At 59.4% G+C, this 18,752-nt stretch overlaps 2 protein-coding genes and 1 pseudogene across 2 annotated transcripts in view; 2 read left to right on the top strand and 1 right to left on the bottom strand.

Annotated features, from left to right (window-relative positions):
- LOC135877976 (RING finger protein 112-like) overlaps positions 1-18,752 on the top strand; it is a 1,138,053-nt pseudogene that overhangs the window by 566,449 nt on the left and 552,852 nt on the right.
- Positions 1-18,752, top strand: part of LOC135877125 (zinc finger protein 208-like) — an 82,765-nt gene that overhangs the window by 40,076 nt on the left and 23,937 nt on the right.
- Positions 12,251-15,994, bottom strand: CTF1 (cardiotrophin 1). Its single transcript, XM_065402469.1, has 3 exons — positions 15,979-15,994; positions 13,272-13,408; positions 12,251-12,706 (listed from the first exon to the last, which is right to left on the bottom strand). The coding sequence occupies exons 1-3, from the start codon at positions 15,992-15,994 to the stop codon at positions 12,251-12,253; spliced, it is 609 nt and encodes a 202-aa protein (XP_065258541.1).

Below are 18,752 nucleotides of genomic sequence, written 5' to 3' on the forward strand. Positions count from 1 at the left end.
GGGGGGTGGAGTGAAGGGGGCGGGGTGGGTGGGGAGAGGTGGGGGGCTTAGGGAGTGGTTGGTCACTGTGGCGGGGTTGGTTACCATGGTGACTACGGATGGGATCAGTGGGTTGGTTACCCTGGTGATTGGTCACTACGGAGGGGATTGGTGGGTTGGTTGCCATGGGGTGGTTGGTAACTAGGGAGCAGATTGGTGGATTGGTACCATAGCGATTATAGGGAGGGGATTGGTGGGTTGGTTACCGTAGTGGTTGGTCACTAAGGAGGGGATTGGTGGGGTGATTGGTAACTAGGGAGCAGATTGGTGGGTTGGTGACCTTAGTGGTTGATCACTAGGGAGGGGATTGGTGGGTTGGTTGCCACGGGGTGGTTGGTAACTCGGGAGCAGATTGGTAGGTTGGTCACCACGGTGGTTGATCGCTAGGGAGGGGATTGGTGCGTTGGTACCATAGCGATTATAGGGAGAGAATTGGTATGTTGGTTACTGTAGTGATTAGTCACTAGGGTGGGGGTCGGTAGTGCAGTAACCATGCTGACTGACCACTAACAGCGATTGGTGGGTTGGTTCCCATGGTGGTTAGTTGCTAGAGAGAGAATTGCTGATTCGGTTAGTAAGGATGATGGGTCACTCTTGAGAGAGGGAGGGAATTGGTGGTTTGATTACCAGGGCGATTGTTGCTAAGGAGTTGATTGGCGGTTCGGTTACTAGGGGCTACTGGTCACTAGGGAGCGAGTGGATTGATGGTCTGTTTACTAGGTGTGAAATATTGTTCGGTGGGGGGGTTTGAGGCTCAAGGGGATTAAATTTGGGTGACGGGGGACAGATTTTGGTACTCCCCAAACCTTTGTAGCATTTAATGATGGTGCCCAGGGGGGTTCATACCCAGGAACCCCCCCTAATCCCAGCTCACCAGGAACCCCCCCACACCACAGCCCATTTCCTAGTGCCCAACACATGGGGCACCCCATTCCTTCAGATCTCCCCGTCTCTGGGCCTCTGCTTGGTTCAGAGGGGAGGGCGGTGGATTGACAGCCTCGGGACATGGGGGGCGCATGAGGCAGGATAGACTGACGCCCCCTCACTGGGGGCAGCGTCCGCAGCATTCGCCCATTTCAGAACCAGCCGCCAGGACGGACCAGGAACAGACGTTTAATCGGGGAGACGGGGCTGCCGGGCGCCCGGGCGGATCCTGTCCCTGGAGCACTGAGACGCCACGGACTCCACACGGCAACGGGGAAATGGATGAAAACAAATATCTTCTACTTAGAGAGTCAATGGGGCCAGACCCCCAGCTGGGGTCACTCGGCTGCAGCTCCATTGGGGTTAATGGGGCCAGATCCCAGCTGGGGTCACTCGGCCATAGCTCCATTGGGGTCAATGGGGCCAGATCCCAGCTGGGGTCACTCGGCTGCAGCTCCATTGGGGTCAGTGGGGCAGATCCCAGCTGGGGTCACTCGACTGCAGCTCCATTGGGGTCAATGGGGCAGATCCCAGCTGGGGTCACTCGGCCGCAGCTCCATTGGGGTCAATGGGGCAGCTCCCCAGCTGGGGTCACTTGGCTGCAGCTCCATTGGGGTCAATGGGGCAGATCCCCAGCTGGGGTCACTTGGCTGCAGCTCCATTGGGGTCAATGGGGCAGCTCCCCAGCTGGGGTCACTTGGCTGCAGCTCCATTGGGGTCAATGGGGCAGATCCCAACTGGGGTCACTCTGCTGTAGCTCCACTGGGGTCAGTGACACTAGCTGGGGGTCTGGCCCCATTGAGCCCAATGGAGCTACAGCCGAGTGACAACAGCTGGGGGTCTGGCCCCAGTCGGCCATGACTCCAGTGGGGTCAATGGGCCAGATCACCAAGAGGTGTCATTTTTTCGGCCATCGCTGTCTCAGAGTCAACAGTGCAAGACTGGTTGACGGCAGCTGGCCATGTATCCTGGAAGTTCTCAGATCTTGTGACACTATAACACAACTGACCTTTATATTTATTGACGGTTCCCGTCCCCATCCCCTCAGCGTGCCCTAGGTTTGTCTAACTTAGATTGTAAGCTTACTGGGAAGGAACCTTTTTTTTAGACCTCTGTACGAGCACCGTGCAAAGCCACGGGGCTGCGGAAATGTTTAATAATAATAATAATTAATAATAATAAAAACCTAATGAGGAGTCATCTCACAGCACCTCCATGGCCGTGCCGATCTACACCAGAGCCTACGGTCCACAGACCGGAATTGGGGCCGGCCCGTCGATGGATCCTTGGTGGGTTTGAGTACCTGGTTTCTACGGTGTCTGTTGCTGATATGCAATCCAGGGATGGGTAGCCATGTTCCTTCGTTGGGTCACGAGCCGGGACTGAACCTACCTGGAACTAGATCAGTGCCGGAGGCCCCATTTCCCCATTCACCACCCCCTTGAGCCAGCCAGTCCCCTGCCCTGGGGTGGGATCGGAGCCAGCGCCCCTAGAGGGGAAAGGCCCTGTGCCCCATTCCCCACCCTGGGTAGCTGCTATAACCAGAGGCATTTCTGCCTTGACCTGAAGGTGACCAGTCCAGCAGAGGGTCAGGGGTGCGATGGGGTTGTCCTTGTGCCCTGTGGCCAGGAGGTGGTAGTGCAGACTCACCCATAGCCCCGGAGCACTAGGCTAATACCCTGCGCGGTTCATGATGGACTCCCCTCCCATGGCCGGAGAGGTGACTCCAGAAGAGCTGGGAGCCAAGGCTCCTCCTAGCCCAGCGCTGGGAGGGGATTGGTTTGAGGGCATGTCTGTGAGGCAGGCTAATTTATTAATACAGCAGGGACAGAGAGGCACAGAAAGAACCCAGGCATCCAGATTCCCTGCTCTAACCTACTAGACCCTCCAGAGCCAGGGAGAGAACCCGGAGTCCTGGCTCCCAGCCCCCTAAGTAGTTAGTTCACTGAGTGAAATGGAAAGTAGAAGCTGGATAACAGGCTCCCAGGTGGGTCGGGTCAGGAGGAAACGGAAGCGATAGAGGCAGACTAACGGCCTTCCAGTCTGCCTACCAGGTGCTTTCCCACCCGGTGCCCAGATGGCATCTCGGACACCTGCTTCCATCCGCCATCTGGGGCTGGATTCCTGGAAAGAATAAACCGTGACCTGTTCCAGTTAGACCAGTTCCACCAGACGGCTTCCCTGCCCAAATGCGCCCCCTAAGGGCAAAGGCCTTGGCTCCCATTCCACTCCCCCCACCACCAGTTCCCTGACCTAGGGCTGGATAGGAGCCGCCGTCCCCTAGAGGGGAAAGGCCCCGTGTCCCATTCCCCATCCCGCTGAGCCAGCCAACCCCCTGCCCTGGGGCCAGATCGGAGCCAGCGCCCCTAGAGGGGAAAGACCCCATGTCCCATTCTTCCCCCTGCCCCACAGATTCTCTTCCAGGATCTTGGTCTCTTCGTTGTGTTTCAATTCCCCATCAAGGCAGATTTACAAAAAGGAAATTATCTAGAATAAATAAAGGCGAAGGGCAAGGGACGGGGAAAGTGAGGGGACTCTTAGCAGGTGCTAAATTCCAGGCAGAGAGGAAGGGAGCCGGGTGGCCGGGTGTTAGCAGGGCTGTATTGTTTGATTAGACCCCGTCATAAAACACTTTATGATTTCCGGCTAGACTCTGGGAGAGTCTTTCTTTCCTCTCATTGACCATCTCAACCCTCCCGACTGGCCTGTTTGTAGGTGACGCGCGTTCTGTCGACTCTCCGACCCCGCCAGAAATTGTAGCAGCTGTGGGCAAAACTTGGGCGGAGTGTTGTGTTTGGTATTGGGCATGGAACCTAGGAGTCCTGACTCCCAGCTCTGACTGCTAGACCCCACTCCCCAGCCAGAGATCAAACCCAGCAGTCCCGAGTCCCACCCCCTCTGTTCTAACCACTAGACCCCACTCCCCTACTGGAGCCAGAGATGGAACCCAGGAGTCCTGACTCCCAGCCCCTCCGCTCTGACCCACTAGCCCCCACTCCCCACACAGAGCTGGGGAGAGAACCCAGGAGTCCTGGCTCCCAGCCCCTCCTGCTTTCAGCTGCCACAACTTCCCATCCGTGTCGAAGGGAAGGAAATAATTCTGTATTTGATGTCAGCGGGGGTCTGTGACAGCATATGGGGAAGACTGGAAAGAGACCAATATGCAAATAAGAGGGCAAGACCAGGATGCCTTGGGGCTTTCGATCCTGGGCCTGGAGTGTCCTCACATGCCAAAGCTGACTGGAAATCATCCACCCGGTCAGAGGAAACTGCTGGGCCTGGGGTGGTGAAGGATTTACCCCCCTGAGCCGTCACAGGCAGACACGTGACTCATTTCCTCTCCTCACCATGAGCAAAAAATTGTGGGTTTTTGTTAGGGGCTTCAGCAGCTGGGGTGGGCAGAGGGAGGGTCTAGGGTTGGGATAACAGGGGAGCTGCAGGTTGAGGGACACTGGCAGAGGTGGGGAGGGAATGAGCTGTAGATGAGGTGAGGACCCCAACACTGGGGTAAGAGGGGGCTACAGGTCAGGAGGTCTGCATCTGTGTGAGAAGAATAGAACAGGTGCTAGAAATAAAATATCTCATATATAAAGCTGACTCTTGGGTTTCTTATTTGTTCTGCTGGTGCCTCTCAATCCTGTTGGGGTGTGGAAGGGGGTTGGGGTGCGGGGTGCAGGCTCCAGCCAGGTGGCACTTACCTGGAGCGGCTCTGGGGTGGCAGTGGCCGGCACCACATCCCTGTGGCCCCTGGGGAGAAGGAGGGGCAGAGGGCTCCATGCGCTGCCCTCGCCTGTGGGTACCTCCCCCAAAGCTCCCATTGGCCGTGGTTCCCTGTTCTCAGCCAATGGGAGCTGTGGGGGCGGCGTCTGCAGGCGAGGGCAGCGCATGGTGCCCTCTGTCCTCCCTGCCCCCAGGGTCCACAGGGACATGGTGCTGGCCGCTTCCGGGAGCAGCGCGGGACCCGCGGTGCCACAGGGGTGTAAAGTTTGCCCACTCCTGTACTAGGCCCTACTCTACTCCCAAAGCCAGGAATAGAACCCAGGAGTCCTGGCTCCCAGCCCCCTGTTCTAACCCACTAGACCCCACTCCCCCCCCAGAGCCCGGGCTAGAACCCAGGAATCCTGGCTCCCAGCCCTCCCCCCCTGCTCTAACCACTAGCCCCCACTCCCCTCCCAGACCCAGGGATAGAACCCAGGAGTCTGGGCTCCCACCCCTCTCCTCTGCTGGATTCTTTCCTGTCCCCCAGGTTGCTTTGTGGCTGGAAACCTGATCTGGCGAGGACGTGCAGAGACGCCAGTCGCCGTCGGCTGGCACGGCCCGGGCACCTATTATGTCTGTCACAATGGGACCCCTCCCTGCCCCCTTCCTCATTCCCGCCCCCCACTCTCACCGCTTCTCATCCCACTTTTCTTCCTTGGGGGCAGGGTCCTGGCCTCCGGTGCCCCCTTGTGGGTGGGTCGAGCCCTCCACTTGCATCTGCCCCAGGGGCCCCGTGCTCATGGCTGGCCGAGGGGGCTGTGGGGCCTGAGCGATCTGGGGGAGGGGCATATAGGGATGGGAGGAGGAGGGGGAATGGGCGGACTGAAGAAGGTGGATTGGCGGAGTGGGGCTGGGGATGGAAAGCCATGACCGGGGACGGGACAGAGAAGGAGGAAGAATCTGCAGGGTTAGCTCCCCCCCCTTTCCAACCACATGTGGCTTTGGGACTTTCAGGCTGGGGTGTGGCCACCCCCCAGACACAGGCTCACTTTCCCATTCCTTCATTCCTTCCTTCCCTCGCACGAAGCATTGTGCAATCCCAACCCACACACCTGCCCCCCCCGACTCCCTGCCCCATGGCACACCCTCCCCATTCCCCTCTCCCTTCCTGGAAACAGAGTCCAGAAAACCCAGGTGCCTCCCCGCCCGCTCCTGGCAGAAGGTGTCGTGAGGAGGGAGGGGGACAGGGCCCGACCTGCCTATAAAGCAGCCACATCCCCTAGGGCTCAGGTAGCAGAAGGGACCTGGCCCAAGAGGAGCCCCTGGGAAGCTCCCAGCCGAGACAGAGAATTCAGTGGGGCGGGTGCTGGGATCAGCCACTAGGGGGCAAGAAGAGAAAGTGCAGGGATTGGCCACTAAGGGGCGACAGGAGGCAGTGCTGGGATTAGCCACTAGGGGGCAAGAAGAGGCGGTGCCCGGATCAGCCACTAGGAGGCGACAGGAAAATAATTTGGAGGCCACACCCCGATTGGCACCCTCTGCATGCCAGGGCTCCAGAGATGCCTCCCACTCTAGGTAAGTGCCCCTGCATAGGCCCCAGGGGAGGATTTAACTGAGCTTCCAGACCCCCTGCTCTAACCAACTACACCCCACTCCTTTTCCAAAGCTGGGGATGGAACCCAGGAGTCCTGGCTCCCAGCTGCCCCCGCTCTGACCCACTAGATCCCAGTCCCCTCCCAGAGGGTAATATACACTGCACAGTCTCCAAGCCAGACAGGTGTGTAGCTCCTGTTCTGGATTTAGTTACTCCCCGTCAATCTGCCCATTGACCTCTGCAAGGGCCCAGCTGGGAGAGTCACAGGGAAATCCCAGAGCGGAGTCTGGCTCTGCACTGGATTGGGGACCCAGAATGCAGACTAAATAGCAGAGAGGCCAGCTAGGGAGTCCATCAGGGGGCAGAAGGCTAGCATAGCCCAGAGCTAGGGGGAGGTGGAACCCCAGCAAAGGTGGAAGAGGCTGCTGGGGGAGGGGCCTCTCATACCCAGAGCAGAGGAATGATGGGGGTGGTGGGATCCCAAAAGTGGAAGAAGTGGCTGCCATAGCCAACAGCAGAGCGATGGTGGGAGCAGTGGGATCCCAGCAGAGGAAGAAGTGGCTGCCATAACCCAGAGCAGAGGGGTGGTGGGGGAGGTGGGATCCCAGCAGAGGAAGAAGTGGCTGCCATAGCAAAGAGCAGAGGGATGGTGGGAGAGGTGGGATCCCAGCTGAGGAAGAAGTGGCTGGCATAGCAAAGAGCAGAGAGATGGTGGGAGTGGTGGGATCCCAGCTGAGGAAGAAGTGGCTGCCATAACCCAGAGTAGAGCGGTGGTGGGAGCGGTGGGATCTCAGGCTGAGGAAAGGTGCTGTGACAAGCCAGGCCAACGGCTGACTCCCCTACTAAGCCTCTCCTCCACTCTACTCTTGCAGCCCAGAATCTGCTTGTGTCCCTGGTCCTGGTCCAGCTGGCCCGGCCCGACCCCAATCCCAGTGCTGCTACCATCTCTCAGACCTACAACCTGGCCCGGCTGCTGCAGGCCAACACCACGAAGCTGCTCAACACCTACGTGAGTGCTGGGCCCCCAGGGTGGGAGGGGGCTCGGAGGCCTCTAAGGCCATTCATGGGTAAGGCTGCGTGTCTGTCACGGAGGTCACGGAGTCCATGACTTTCCTTGACCTCCGTGACTTCTGCAGGAGCAGCAGCAGTTTGGATGTGGGAGGGGGCTCAGGGCTGGGGTGGGGGGTGGCGCTTACCTTGGGAGGGGGGTTGCCCGGCTCCCACTGGCATGTCCCAGCAGCTCCTAGGCGGACGGCCCAGGGGGCTCCACGCGCTGCCCGCGTCCGCAAGCACCGCCCCCGCAGCTCCCATTGGCTGCAGTTTCCGACCAATGGGAGCTGCGGAACCAGTGACTGTGGCAGCAGCAGCACGCGGAGCCCCTGGCCCCTCCGCCTAGGAGCTTCAGGGACATGCCGGTCCGAGCCAGGAAGAGCCTGTCAGCCCCGCCAACCCTCCCTCCTCGACCACCAGCAGGGGTCCTGGGGCCACACACCACTGCCTGGCCCCTTCCTGCCCAGCACCAGTGGGCGTCTTGGGCTGTGAATTTTTGTTTTCTGCCCGTGACCTGTCCATGACTTTTACTAAAAAATACCCATGACTAAAATGCAGCTTTATTCATGGGCCAGGAGGCCCGGGGTTCCACTCTCTCTAGCCAGCACCCCTGGAGGGGACAGGCCCCCTGTCCCATTCCCCACCCCCTGAGCCAGTGCCCGGGGAAGACACATATGAATGGTTTAATCCAGTCTCTTGGTGAATCCTCCAATGGCCTTGTCCTTCTGTCGAGGTCCTTCTCCCCCTGACAATGCGGGGGTGGGGGGGGAGAGAGAGGAGTGTCATGTTTTGGCCGCCCCACCTGGGGCCCCTTGGCACCAGCCCCAAGCTGGAAGATGCCAGCTAAGGAGTTCACGCCCAGCTGAGCACCCAGCCAACACGCTCTCTGCAGCCTGGAGCCCAGCCAGCAATTCCAAAGCTGGGCTGGTGCTGGTACGACCCACCCCTGGGAATGCCAGGGTGCCAGGTGGTGATGGGGTAGGGTCCAAGACCCCCCTCCCAGCGCAATGGGAATTCCCACCCCAGGCATCCCCCCCAGAGGACCCAGTTCTCTCCCCCCTCCCATTCTGCCTCTGCATGTCTATGCAGTCCCCAATTCCAGGTTGGAAGGGGGTGTCGAGGGAGGAGGTGGGGTCTCTGTGGGGAGGGAATGGGGGGATTTGAATCAATCTTGGGGTGGAGCTGGGATTGGGGTAGGACAGGAGTTGTGGGGGTTAACCTACTGGGGGAGGACAGCACATGCCCTGACCGCCCCTCTTTTCTGTGTCTCCCCCACAACAGCTGAGCACCCAGGGCTCCCCGTTCAGTGACCCCGGTTTCAGCGCCCTGGGGTTGCGGTGGGTGGGGGTGCCGGTGGCCAGCTTCCCGTTCCTGGCCTGGCGCACCATGGGCGACTCTGAGCGGCTGGCGCGGAACTACGGGGCCTATGCCACCTTTGACGCCTTCCTCCAGCTGGTGTGGGACGACCAAGACGAGTTGTGCCCCGACTGCTCTGAGCTGCTGGCCATGCTGGGCACTGCCCGGGCCCGGACTCGAGGTCTCCTGGCCAACCTGACCTCCATTATGGCTGCCATGGGCATCCCGACGCCCCCGGCCACAGACCCCTTGACCTCAGAGGCAGCTGGGGTGGGGGCATTTGAGAAGAAGTGCCGGGGCTACGTGGTATGCCGGGAGTACCATGGCTGGGTTGACCGGACTGTGCGTGACTTCACCCTGCTCAAGGCCAAGTACCCAGCCTAGGGGGCGACACCATGCCAGGCACTGTCTGTGAGCAAAGAGACTGGACCATGCATTTCCTCTTGGCCTAGAGGATGCTCCCTGTTGGCTGGACCAATGCACTTCCTGTTGACTTATAGACCGGGCCATGCACTTCCTGTTGACTTATAGACCGGGCCATGCACTTCCTGTAGGCTGGGCCATGGATTTCCTGTGATCCTATAGACTGGGCCATGCACTTCCTGTTGGCTGGGCCATGGATTTCCTGTGATCCTAAGGACTGGGCCATGCACTTCCTGTTGGCCTATGGACTGGGTCATGCACTTCCTGTTTGTCTAGAAGATGGCCAATACACTTCCTGTTGGCTTGACCATGTGCTTCCTGTTGATCTAGAGGATGGCCAATACACTTCCTGTTGGCTTGACCATGTGCTTCCTGTTGATCTAGAGGATGGCCGATACATTTCCTGTTGGCTTGACCATGTGCTTCCTGTTGGCCTAGAGCAGTGGTCTCCAAAGTGGGGTGCGCGGCAGGAGGAGCGCTTTTTTTTTTGATTCATCGGGCGGGAGTCCGAGTGCCTTTTTTTTTTTTTGCTTCGGCGTGGCGGGGGGGCGTGCTCAAAAATTTTTTACTGATAGGGGTGCGCGATCAAAAAAGTTTGGAGACCACTGGCCTAGAGGATGGCCAATACACTTCCTGTTGGCCTATGGATTGGGTCATGCATTTCCTGTTGGCCTAGTGGATAGCCAATGCGCTTCCTATTGGCCTAGAGGATGGCCAATACACTTCCAGTTGGCTTGACCATGCCCTTCCTGTTGGCCTCTGCTTCAGGGATCCATCACGTGCAGGGGGCCCAAATAGGATTGCTGGCCTCCTGGCTAGGCCACGCACTTCCTCTGGGCCTGAAGAATAGCTGATGTGCTTCTGGTTGCCCAATAATGTGGCACATGCAGTTCCTGTCCTAAGTTTCCGATCAACCTTATTTCCTCCCCTCCATAACAGGGATAAATGAGTCCAAAGGTGGATTTTTTGTTGTTGTTTTGCTCAGGGTCAGTGGATTTTTTTCCTCACGTCAGTTCTGGCCCAAACTGAGATGGGGAAAGATCCTTTTGTGACAGATTTGATGATAATTATCAGAACAATAATGCCCAGCTCTTACCTAGTGCCGGCCATCCATAGATCTCAAAGCGCTTCACAGGGGAGAGCGCTATCTTTACCCCAAGTTTACAGATGGGGAAACTGAATCCCCGGCAGGGGGACAGTGACCTGCAGAGCCAGGAGTAGAACCTAGGAGTCCACGGCTTTAAGTCCTAGGCCACAAAATCCATTACGTGTGTGTAAAGAATATTAATGGATCACTCGATGATTCCCTGGTCTGTTCATTCCCTCTGGGGCACCTGGCATTGGCCACTGTCTGCAGACAGGGTACTGGGCTAGATGGACCTTTGGTCTGACCCAGTCTGGCCGCTCTTATGTTCTAATACATATTTTAAAATCCCATTGTATTTATGTCCAAAAGAAGCATTTATCTGGATTATTTATATTATTTAACAGACGAGGGAACGTTGACTTGAATGTGGGGCTTCTAATACTTTGGACACCTCTTGAGTCCACATCAAGAGAAAATTGCTGTAGGTTTGCTGAAGGGAACCAAGAGAAATGTTCAAGAAGCACTTTATAAAGTGATGTGAGGTACCGAGGTGGGAATCCAAGCCAGTGCTAAAATGCAGCTGGCTCTGGGGTGGGCAGCTGGGGAACAGCTGCTCAGGAACGCTCCATGAGGATGTTGCGAGCCGTAAAATTTGATGCCTTAAAAATCATGGTCAAGTCTTGCTACCTGTGGAATTTCCTAGGATACTGTATTAATTTATTGATTTTTGTGGATGTCGCTGCTTGATTACAATAAGCCTAGATGGTACTATTGTCCAACACTTGTTTCTCTACGTTGTATATCTGCTCAGGGTTGTTATTCCAGGGTGGGTGCGTAGCAGCACAGATAGAAAGAAGGTTGTCTGCCTTAAAAACATGGGCTACTTCTGTATGAGCTCAGGGGAACCGCCATTAGCAGTACGGGGAATATGAAACATAGTGGAGCAATTTTGATTCTAACCGGTAGAGGGCCATAGTCTTTCTCTCTTTCTCACACGCATACACGGAGAGATGCAAACACAGCCCCACTTCCCCCCATCAGGGGGCAATGCTGGAATTCCTATAAACTCTCACGGCTCACCCATGTCTCTGCCATTGTGTCACGGGGAATTTCTTTAAAACTGGTTTCTTCGACACTCAATAAAAGCTCTGTTTTTTCTGAGATAATACGCTTGTGCGGGGATCTCTCCCCAGCTCTGGGAGGGGAGTGGGGTCTGGTGGGTTAGAGCAGGGGGGCTGGGAGCCAGGACTCCTGGGTTCTCTCCCCAGCTCTGGGAGGGGAGTGGGGTCTAGTGGGTTATAACAGGGGGGGCTGGGAGCCAGGACTCCTGGGTTCTCTCCCCAGCTCTGGGAGGAGAGTGGGGTCTGGTGGTTAGAGCAGGGGGGACTGGGAGCTAGGACACACTCATGCCCCCAGCAGCAAACTCCCCACACTTTGAGCTTCTACTAAAAATACTTTATTAATAATTATGACACTGTGTTTTCTGGTAAGAACATACCACAGTATGAACTAGAGTTTGGTGGGGGTGGAGGGGGGGGTCAAAGGCCCCCCCTACACCTCCATATATATGGGTGGGGGTCCCCCAGTATTTTGGGGGGGGCAGAGGAGACTCCTCCTAGCCCCTCTGCATAATGTCTGTATTGACAGGGAGGGGGGAGTTGGGACCGATCCCTCCCCTCAGAGTTCAGTGGGGCAGGGCCCCTTCAAGGGAGTGTGTGTGTGTGGGATCCCCTCCCCCCAACCAGGGCAGGAGCTGGGGGAAGGGAGATCCCCCAGGAGTTTGCAGTGAGGGCTGGGGAGGAGAGTCGGAGGTTGGAGCAGGAGGGGCAGAGGGTTTTGGGGGGGGGCAGATGGGGGAGCAGGAGGTTTCTTGGGGGGATGGTTGGGGCAGGGGTACTTGGGGGCAGATGCAAGGGGGATTCATGTGGGGGCCAGAGATTATCTGAGGGGCAGATGGGGGGCAGGACCTGGGGGGTGACAGGGGCAGGGGATATCTGGGGGGGCAGGATCCAGGGTTCCCGGGGAGGGACAGGTGGGGGGCAGCGGTATCTGGGGGGCAGAGGGCAGGATGGGGGCACTCACAGCGGGTACTTGGTGCGGAGAAGCCCGAGCGCCTCGTGGCTCCGCGTGGCCCAGTCCCGATGCAGCCGGCACACGTGGTACCCGCTCAGCTTAGCCAGGAAGGCGCTGGTGGGGGGGCCGCCCAGGCTGGGGGAAGGAGGCGAGGGGCCTGGCAGCCCCAAGGCGCCCATGATCCCCTCCAGGTTCCCGGCCAGCCCCAGGCACTGCCGGGCCGCAGCCTCCAGCTGCCGATGCAGCTCCGAAGCCAAAGGGTTGAGCTCGGCCTGCTGCCGCCGCACGGAACCCAGGAGTCCGGGCAGGGTGGCGTAGGCCGCGGTGAGGTGCCAGAGCCGCTTCCCGTCGCTGAGCGCCAGCCAGGCCTCGGGGGGGATAGAGGGCGAGGGCAGCCCGGGGACTGCCATGGCAGGGGGCTGGAAATCTGGACTGCTGAATGGCTCCCCTTGGTGACGCACCTGGAACGGAGAGACACTGAGTCAGGACTCCTGGGTTCTATCCCCAGCTCTGGTAGGGGAGTGGGGTCTAGTGGTCAGAGCAGGGGAGCTGGGAGCCAGGACTCCTGGGTTCTATCCCCAGCTCTGGGAGGGGAGTGGGGTCTAGTGGTTAGAGCAGGGGGTGGCTGGGACCCACAGCTCCTGGGTTCTATTAGTGGCGCTGGGAAGGGAATGGGAGGAAGCTGTCTGAAGCATTTGTGCTGTAGGAGCAGCAGCGAAGTCCGTAACAAATTTAATACTTGAATTGCCACCATTAGGTTTGAGAGTTAACAGCGTGGGCCAGCTTCCCGCTCTCAGAGCCATCGTGTCAGGCTCTCCGCTCGGATGTCATGGTTTCACTCAGGGTCCCAAAGGGTGTCTGACCAGCGGGGGACAGAAGGACATGGTCTCCCCTGGGATCGAAGCCAGGGAATTGAAAAAAAACGTGTAGACAACTGTGTAACAGGGGACAGCGAGACACACACACACACAGAGGACTCTGACCCCTCCAGCAGGGGGCAGCACTACCCCCCTCCCCAATGCTCACATATTCTGCCAGCAGCTGTTCAGAGCAGTGCTTCAGCAGCACTGTCAGGCGGTGTGTTTGCTTGATCTTGGTGGCTACTTCTTGCTGGGAGAGGGACGAGGTAGAGGAGGCGGAAGAGAGCAGGTTGGCGCGATCCACTGGAGAGAGGAAGTGAACAAAGAGTTTATTCAACTCAGGCCCAGAGCCATGAGCTTTGGAGCGAGCTCCTGGGCTCAGAAGCCACCTAGAGAGGAAATTCATCTTAGGAAATCCCCCCCTGGAAAAATACTGCTGAGATGCGGCCACCTCTGGGGTGGGGCAGCTGGGGAACAGCCGCACACAACGGTTCCTTCCATCTGCCTGCAGCACAGCGCCTCCTAGCGCCACACAGGGGCATTGGGGCCAGCACTGACTGTCCGGGGAGAACACCCCCTGCTGACCCATTCCCCTGCCAGGTGTCAGATGCACCCCACCCCCTATTGTACTCAGTGTTTTACCTCCCAGTCAAGCACCAGAGATCCCATTGTTCTGACCCAACGCACCAGAACGGAGCAGCCGCTCCCTTGGAAGGAAGGAAAAGTTATAACAGAGCCGGGAGAGAACCCAGGAGTCCTGGCTCCCAGCCCCCCTTGCTCTAACCCACTAGATCCCACTCCCCTCCCAGAGCTGGGGAGAGAACCCAGGAGTCCTGGCTCCCACTCCCCTCTCAGAGCTGGGGAGAGAACCCAGGAGTCCTGGCTCCCAGCCCCCCTGCTCTAACCCACTAGACCCCACTCCCCTCCCAGAGCTGGGGAGAGAACCCAGGAGTCCTGGCTCCCAGTCCCTCTTGCTCTAACCCACCAGACCCCCATCCCCTCCCAGAGCTGGGGAGAGAACCCAGGAGTCCTGGCTCCCACTCCCCTCTCAGAGCTGGGGAGAGAACCCAGGAGTCCTGGCTCCCAGCCCCCCTGCTCTAACCCACTAGACCCCACTCCCCTCCCAGAGCTGGGGAGAGAACCCAGGAGTCCTGGCTCCCAGTCCCTCTTGCTCTAACCCACCAGACCCCCATCCCCTCCCAGAGCTAGGGAGAGAACCCAGGAGTCCTGGCTCCCAGCCCTCCCTGCTCTAACCCACCAGAGCCCTTCTGTCTAACCTCCCCTTTTCACTGATCTCTGATGCCAGGCAGTGCCCATGCCGCCCCCACTCTCAGGTAGCTGGTCACGTCCCAGCCGTCAGCCCCCCACCAGGTTCCCAGCCCGACCAGTAACTACGGGGATGTCCCAACGGCCCGAGAACCTTGCCAGCCCCAGCCCTGCAGGAGGGTGACGCGGGCACTGTACTGGGCACCTGCCCAAGCTGGAGGAGGTGGCCAAGGCAGAGAAGAGGACCCCTCTGGAAGCGCCATAGCTTGGGACCCTTCTCCACCTTGGGTGATGCCAATCTCCTGGGGGGTGGCTGGGAGACAGGACTCCTGGGTTCTATCTCAAGCTCTGGGAGGGGAGTGGGGTCTAGTGGTTAGAGCAGGGGGGTGGCTGGGAGCCAGGACTCCTGGGTTCTATCTCGAGCTCTGGGAGGGGAGTGGGGTCTAGTGGTCAGATCAGGGGGGTGGCTGGGAATCAGGACTCCTGGGTTCTATCTCGAGCTCTGGGAGGGGAGTGGGGTCTAGTGGTCAGAGCAGGGGGGTGGCTGGGAATCAGGACTCCTGGGTTCTATCTCGAGCTCTGGGAGGGGAGTGGGGTCTAGTGGTCAGAGCAGGGGGGTGGCTGGGAATCAGGACTCCTGGGTTCTATCTCCAGCTCTGGGAGGGGAATGGGGTCTAGTGTGTGCGAGGGGGCTGCATATCAGGACTCCTGGGTTCTCAGGGAGTATGGTCTACTGGTTAGAGCAGCCTTGGGTGGTCGCGTTGGTGGGTCTTGACGAGCATGTCACGGGCTTTTGGTTCGAGACCTGAGCGCGCTCGTCACGCTCGGTCCCTACCCAGATGCCTCTGGCGCCCAAACTCCACCAGTCAATCATTAGCTAGGGGCCATCCCAGCCCAGAGATGGAGCCCGGAAGAGCCGCCAGCCAGGCAGGTGGCTGGGCGGACAGTGAAGAGTCCATGTTGCCCCTCTGGCTGGCCCCGCAGAGACATGCCCGGGGCAGGAGCTGTTGGGTGGACAGAAGGGGGTTAGCTAGGGTGACCAGACAGCAAATGTGAAGAATTGGGACAGGGGTGGGGGGTAATAGGAGCCTATACAAGAAAAAGACCCCCAAATTGGGATTGTGCCTATAAAATCGCGACATCTGGTCACGCTAGGGTTAGCTTTTGGAAGGGAAGATGGGGAGGAAGGTAGAAGACCTGGGGGTGGTGGCCAGATGCATAGAGTGGTGGAAGGGTCTGGAGAAGTGTCTACAGGGGACAGGGTCCTCTTGGGGTTCCTCAGCTCTTGGCACGTCCCCCAGCCCCAGTTGCCCCCCAACTGTCTCCATTTCCCCTCAATTCTTAGCCACCCCGGAGCCCACCTCGGGGAAGCCAGGCCCTCACCAGCCCATCTAAGCCCTTACTCCTGCCCCCAATTCAGTACTTCCACTGTGCAAGCTGCCCCCACCCCGGACCCAGGAATGTCCCCCAAATGGGGGGGAGGGTGAGTCATACACTGCTGGGGACAGAACCCAGGAGTCCTGGCTCCCAGCCCCCCTGCTGTAACCACTAGCCCCCACTCCCCTCCCAGGGCCAGGGAAGGAACCCAGGAGTCCGGGCTCCCCTACCTGTCAGCACTTCCATGCTGTCCCAGCCGCGCTCACTTGTTGCTGCCCGGCAGAGGCCAGGCTGGGGGCGGGGGCCCCGGGTTTATATCCCCTCCCAGCCCCCCCTCATCCCCCCCCCCGCCCCCGCCCCCGCCCCCTTCCCGGACCCGCGTGGATGCCAGGAGGCTGAGCTCAGCGCTAGCCCGGCCCGGGCCAGGGGCGCGCACCCCCGGGGGGGATCAGCTCCTGGAGGCGGGGGGGTGCGGGGGGGAGGGGAGGGGGGTTGCTCTTTGCTCCGCTCCCCCGCCCGGGCCCGTCCCTCCATGTGCGTGCGGCGGGGTGTGGGGGGGGGGGGGGGACAGCCCGGGGCATAAACACATTCCTGAGCCGGCTTAAAGGGGCCGCGGTGCGCCCGGGCCGGAGCGGGGGAGGGGAGGGGAGGGGGGGGGGCGGCTCTGTGTGTCCGTCACTGCGCCCCTCTGGCCCTCCCCACCCCACCCCTCTCTATCTTACCCCCTCCCCATCCACCCACCCCCACACCCCTCTCTTACCCCATCCACCCCACACCCCTATCTTACCCCATCCACCCCACCCCTCTCTATCTTACCCCCTCCCCATCCACCCACCCCCACACCCCTCTCTTACCCCATCCACCCCCACACCCCTATCTTACCCCATCCACCCTCACCCCTCTCTATCTTACCGCTCCCCATCCACCCACACCACACCCCTCACTTACCCCATCCACCCCCACCCCCTCTCTGTCTTACCCCCTCCCACAACCACCCACCCCACCCCCCTCTCTTACCCCATCCACCCACCCCCTCTCTATCTACACCCTCCCCATCCCCACCACCCCCACACCCCCTCTCTTACCCCATCCACCCCACCCCCCTCTATCTTACCCCCTCCCCCTCCATCCACCCCCACACCCCTATCTTACCCCATCCACCCCACCCCTCTCTATCTTACCCCCTCCCACATCCACCCACCCCCCACCCCCATCTCTTACCCCATCCACCCACCCCCTCTCTATCTACCCCCTCCCCATCCACCCACCCCACACCCCCTCTTACCCCATCCACCCCACCCCTCTCTATCTTACCCCCTCCCACATCCACCCACCCCACCCCGCTCTCTTACCCCATCCACCCACCCCCTCTCTATCTTACCCCCTCCCCATCCACCCACCCCACACCCCTCTCTTACCCCATCCACCCCACACCCCCTCTCTCTTACCCCCTCCCACATCCACCCACCCCACATCCCTCTCTTACCCCATCCACCCACCCCCTCTCTATCTTACACCCTCCCCATCCACCCACCCCCACACCCCTCTCTTACCCCATCCACCCCACCCCCCTCTATCTTACCCCCTCCCCCTCCATCCACCCCCACACCCCTATCTTACCCCATCCACCCCTCCCCTCTCTATCTTACCCCCTCCCACATCCACCCACCCCACACCCCTCTCTTACCCCATCCACCCCACCCCTCTCTATCTTACCCCCTCCCACATCCACCCACCCCCACCCCCCTCTCTTACCCCATCCACCCACCCCCTCTCTATCTTACACCCTCCCCATCCACCCACCCCCACACCCTCTCTTACCCCATCCACCCCACCCCCCTCTATCTTACCCCCTCCCCCTCCATCCACCCCCACACCCCTATCTTACCCCATCCACCCCTCCCCTCTCTATCTTACCCCCTCCCACATCCACCCACCCCCACCCCCCTCTCTTACCCCATCCACCCACCCCCTCTCTATCTTACCCCCTCCCCATCCACCCACCCCACACCCCTCTCTTACCCCATCCACCCCACCCCTCTCTATCTTACCCCCTCCCACATCCACCCACCCCCACCCCCCTCTCTTACCCCATCCACCCACCCCCTCTCTATCTTACCCCCTCCCCATCCACCCACCCCCATACCCCTCTCTATCTTACCCCCTACCCCCTACCCCCTCCATCCACCCCCACACACCGCTCTCTAGCTAAACCCCCCCCCTCTAATCCCCCCATCCAGCCAGCCCCATATACCCATCTATCACCTTTGGGGGGAGTGGGGTCTAGTGGGTTAGAGCAGGAGGGCTGGGAGCCAGGACTCCTGGGTTCTCTCCCGAGCTCTGGGAGGGGAGTGGGGTCTAGTGGTTAGAGGGGTGGGGGAGGCTGGGAGCCAGGACTCCTGGGTTCTCTCCCGAGCTCTGGGAAGAAGTAGTACATTTAACTCTTTTCTTCATGTCCCTCACTCCTTATATGACCCAGACCTGTGTAACATCACAGAGACCCCCCCACCCCACCCACCCGGAAAGCTATTGCAAGATGTGTCATGACTTTTCTACTGCTCTTTATTTGTGAAACGTTTCAGAGTAGCAGCCGTGTTAGTCTGTATCCGCAAAAATAACAGGAGTACTTGTGGCACCTTAGAGACTAACAAATTTATTAGAGCATAAGCTTTCGTGGGCTACAACCCACTTCTGCATCCGAAGAAGTGGGTTGTAGCCCACGAAAGCTTATGCTCTAATAAATTTGTTAGTCTCTAAGGTGCCACAAGTACTCCTGTTATATTTGTGAAACGTGTGAGAAGAGCGGCAGAAAGGTACAGGGGCCACCTAAACTTCAGCCCCCCCCCCCCAGCTCTGCCCAGGCCCCTCACTCCCGACCCGCAGCCCCCCGCCGGTGCCCCTCGACTCCGGCCCACAGCAGGTTGGAGAGACCTTCCCTTGTGAGGCTGAGGTCATGGTGACCCGGACCCCCCCCCCACACACACACCTCCGGTGTGAGTCAGCG

This window comes from Emys orbicularis, chromosome 4 (assembly GCF_028017835.1).
Source record: "Emys orbicularis isolate rEmyOrb1 chromosome 4, rEmyOrb1.hap1, whole genome shotgun sequence".
Taxonomy (NCBI): Eukaryota; Metazoa; Chordata; order Testudines; family Emydidae; genus Emys; species Emys orbicularis.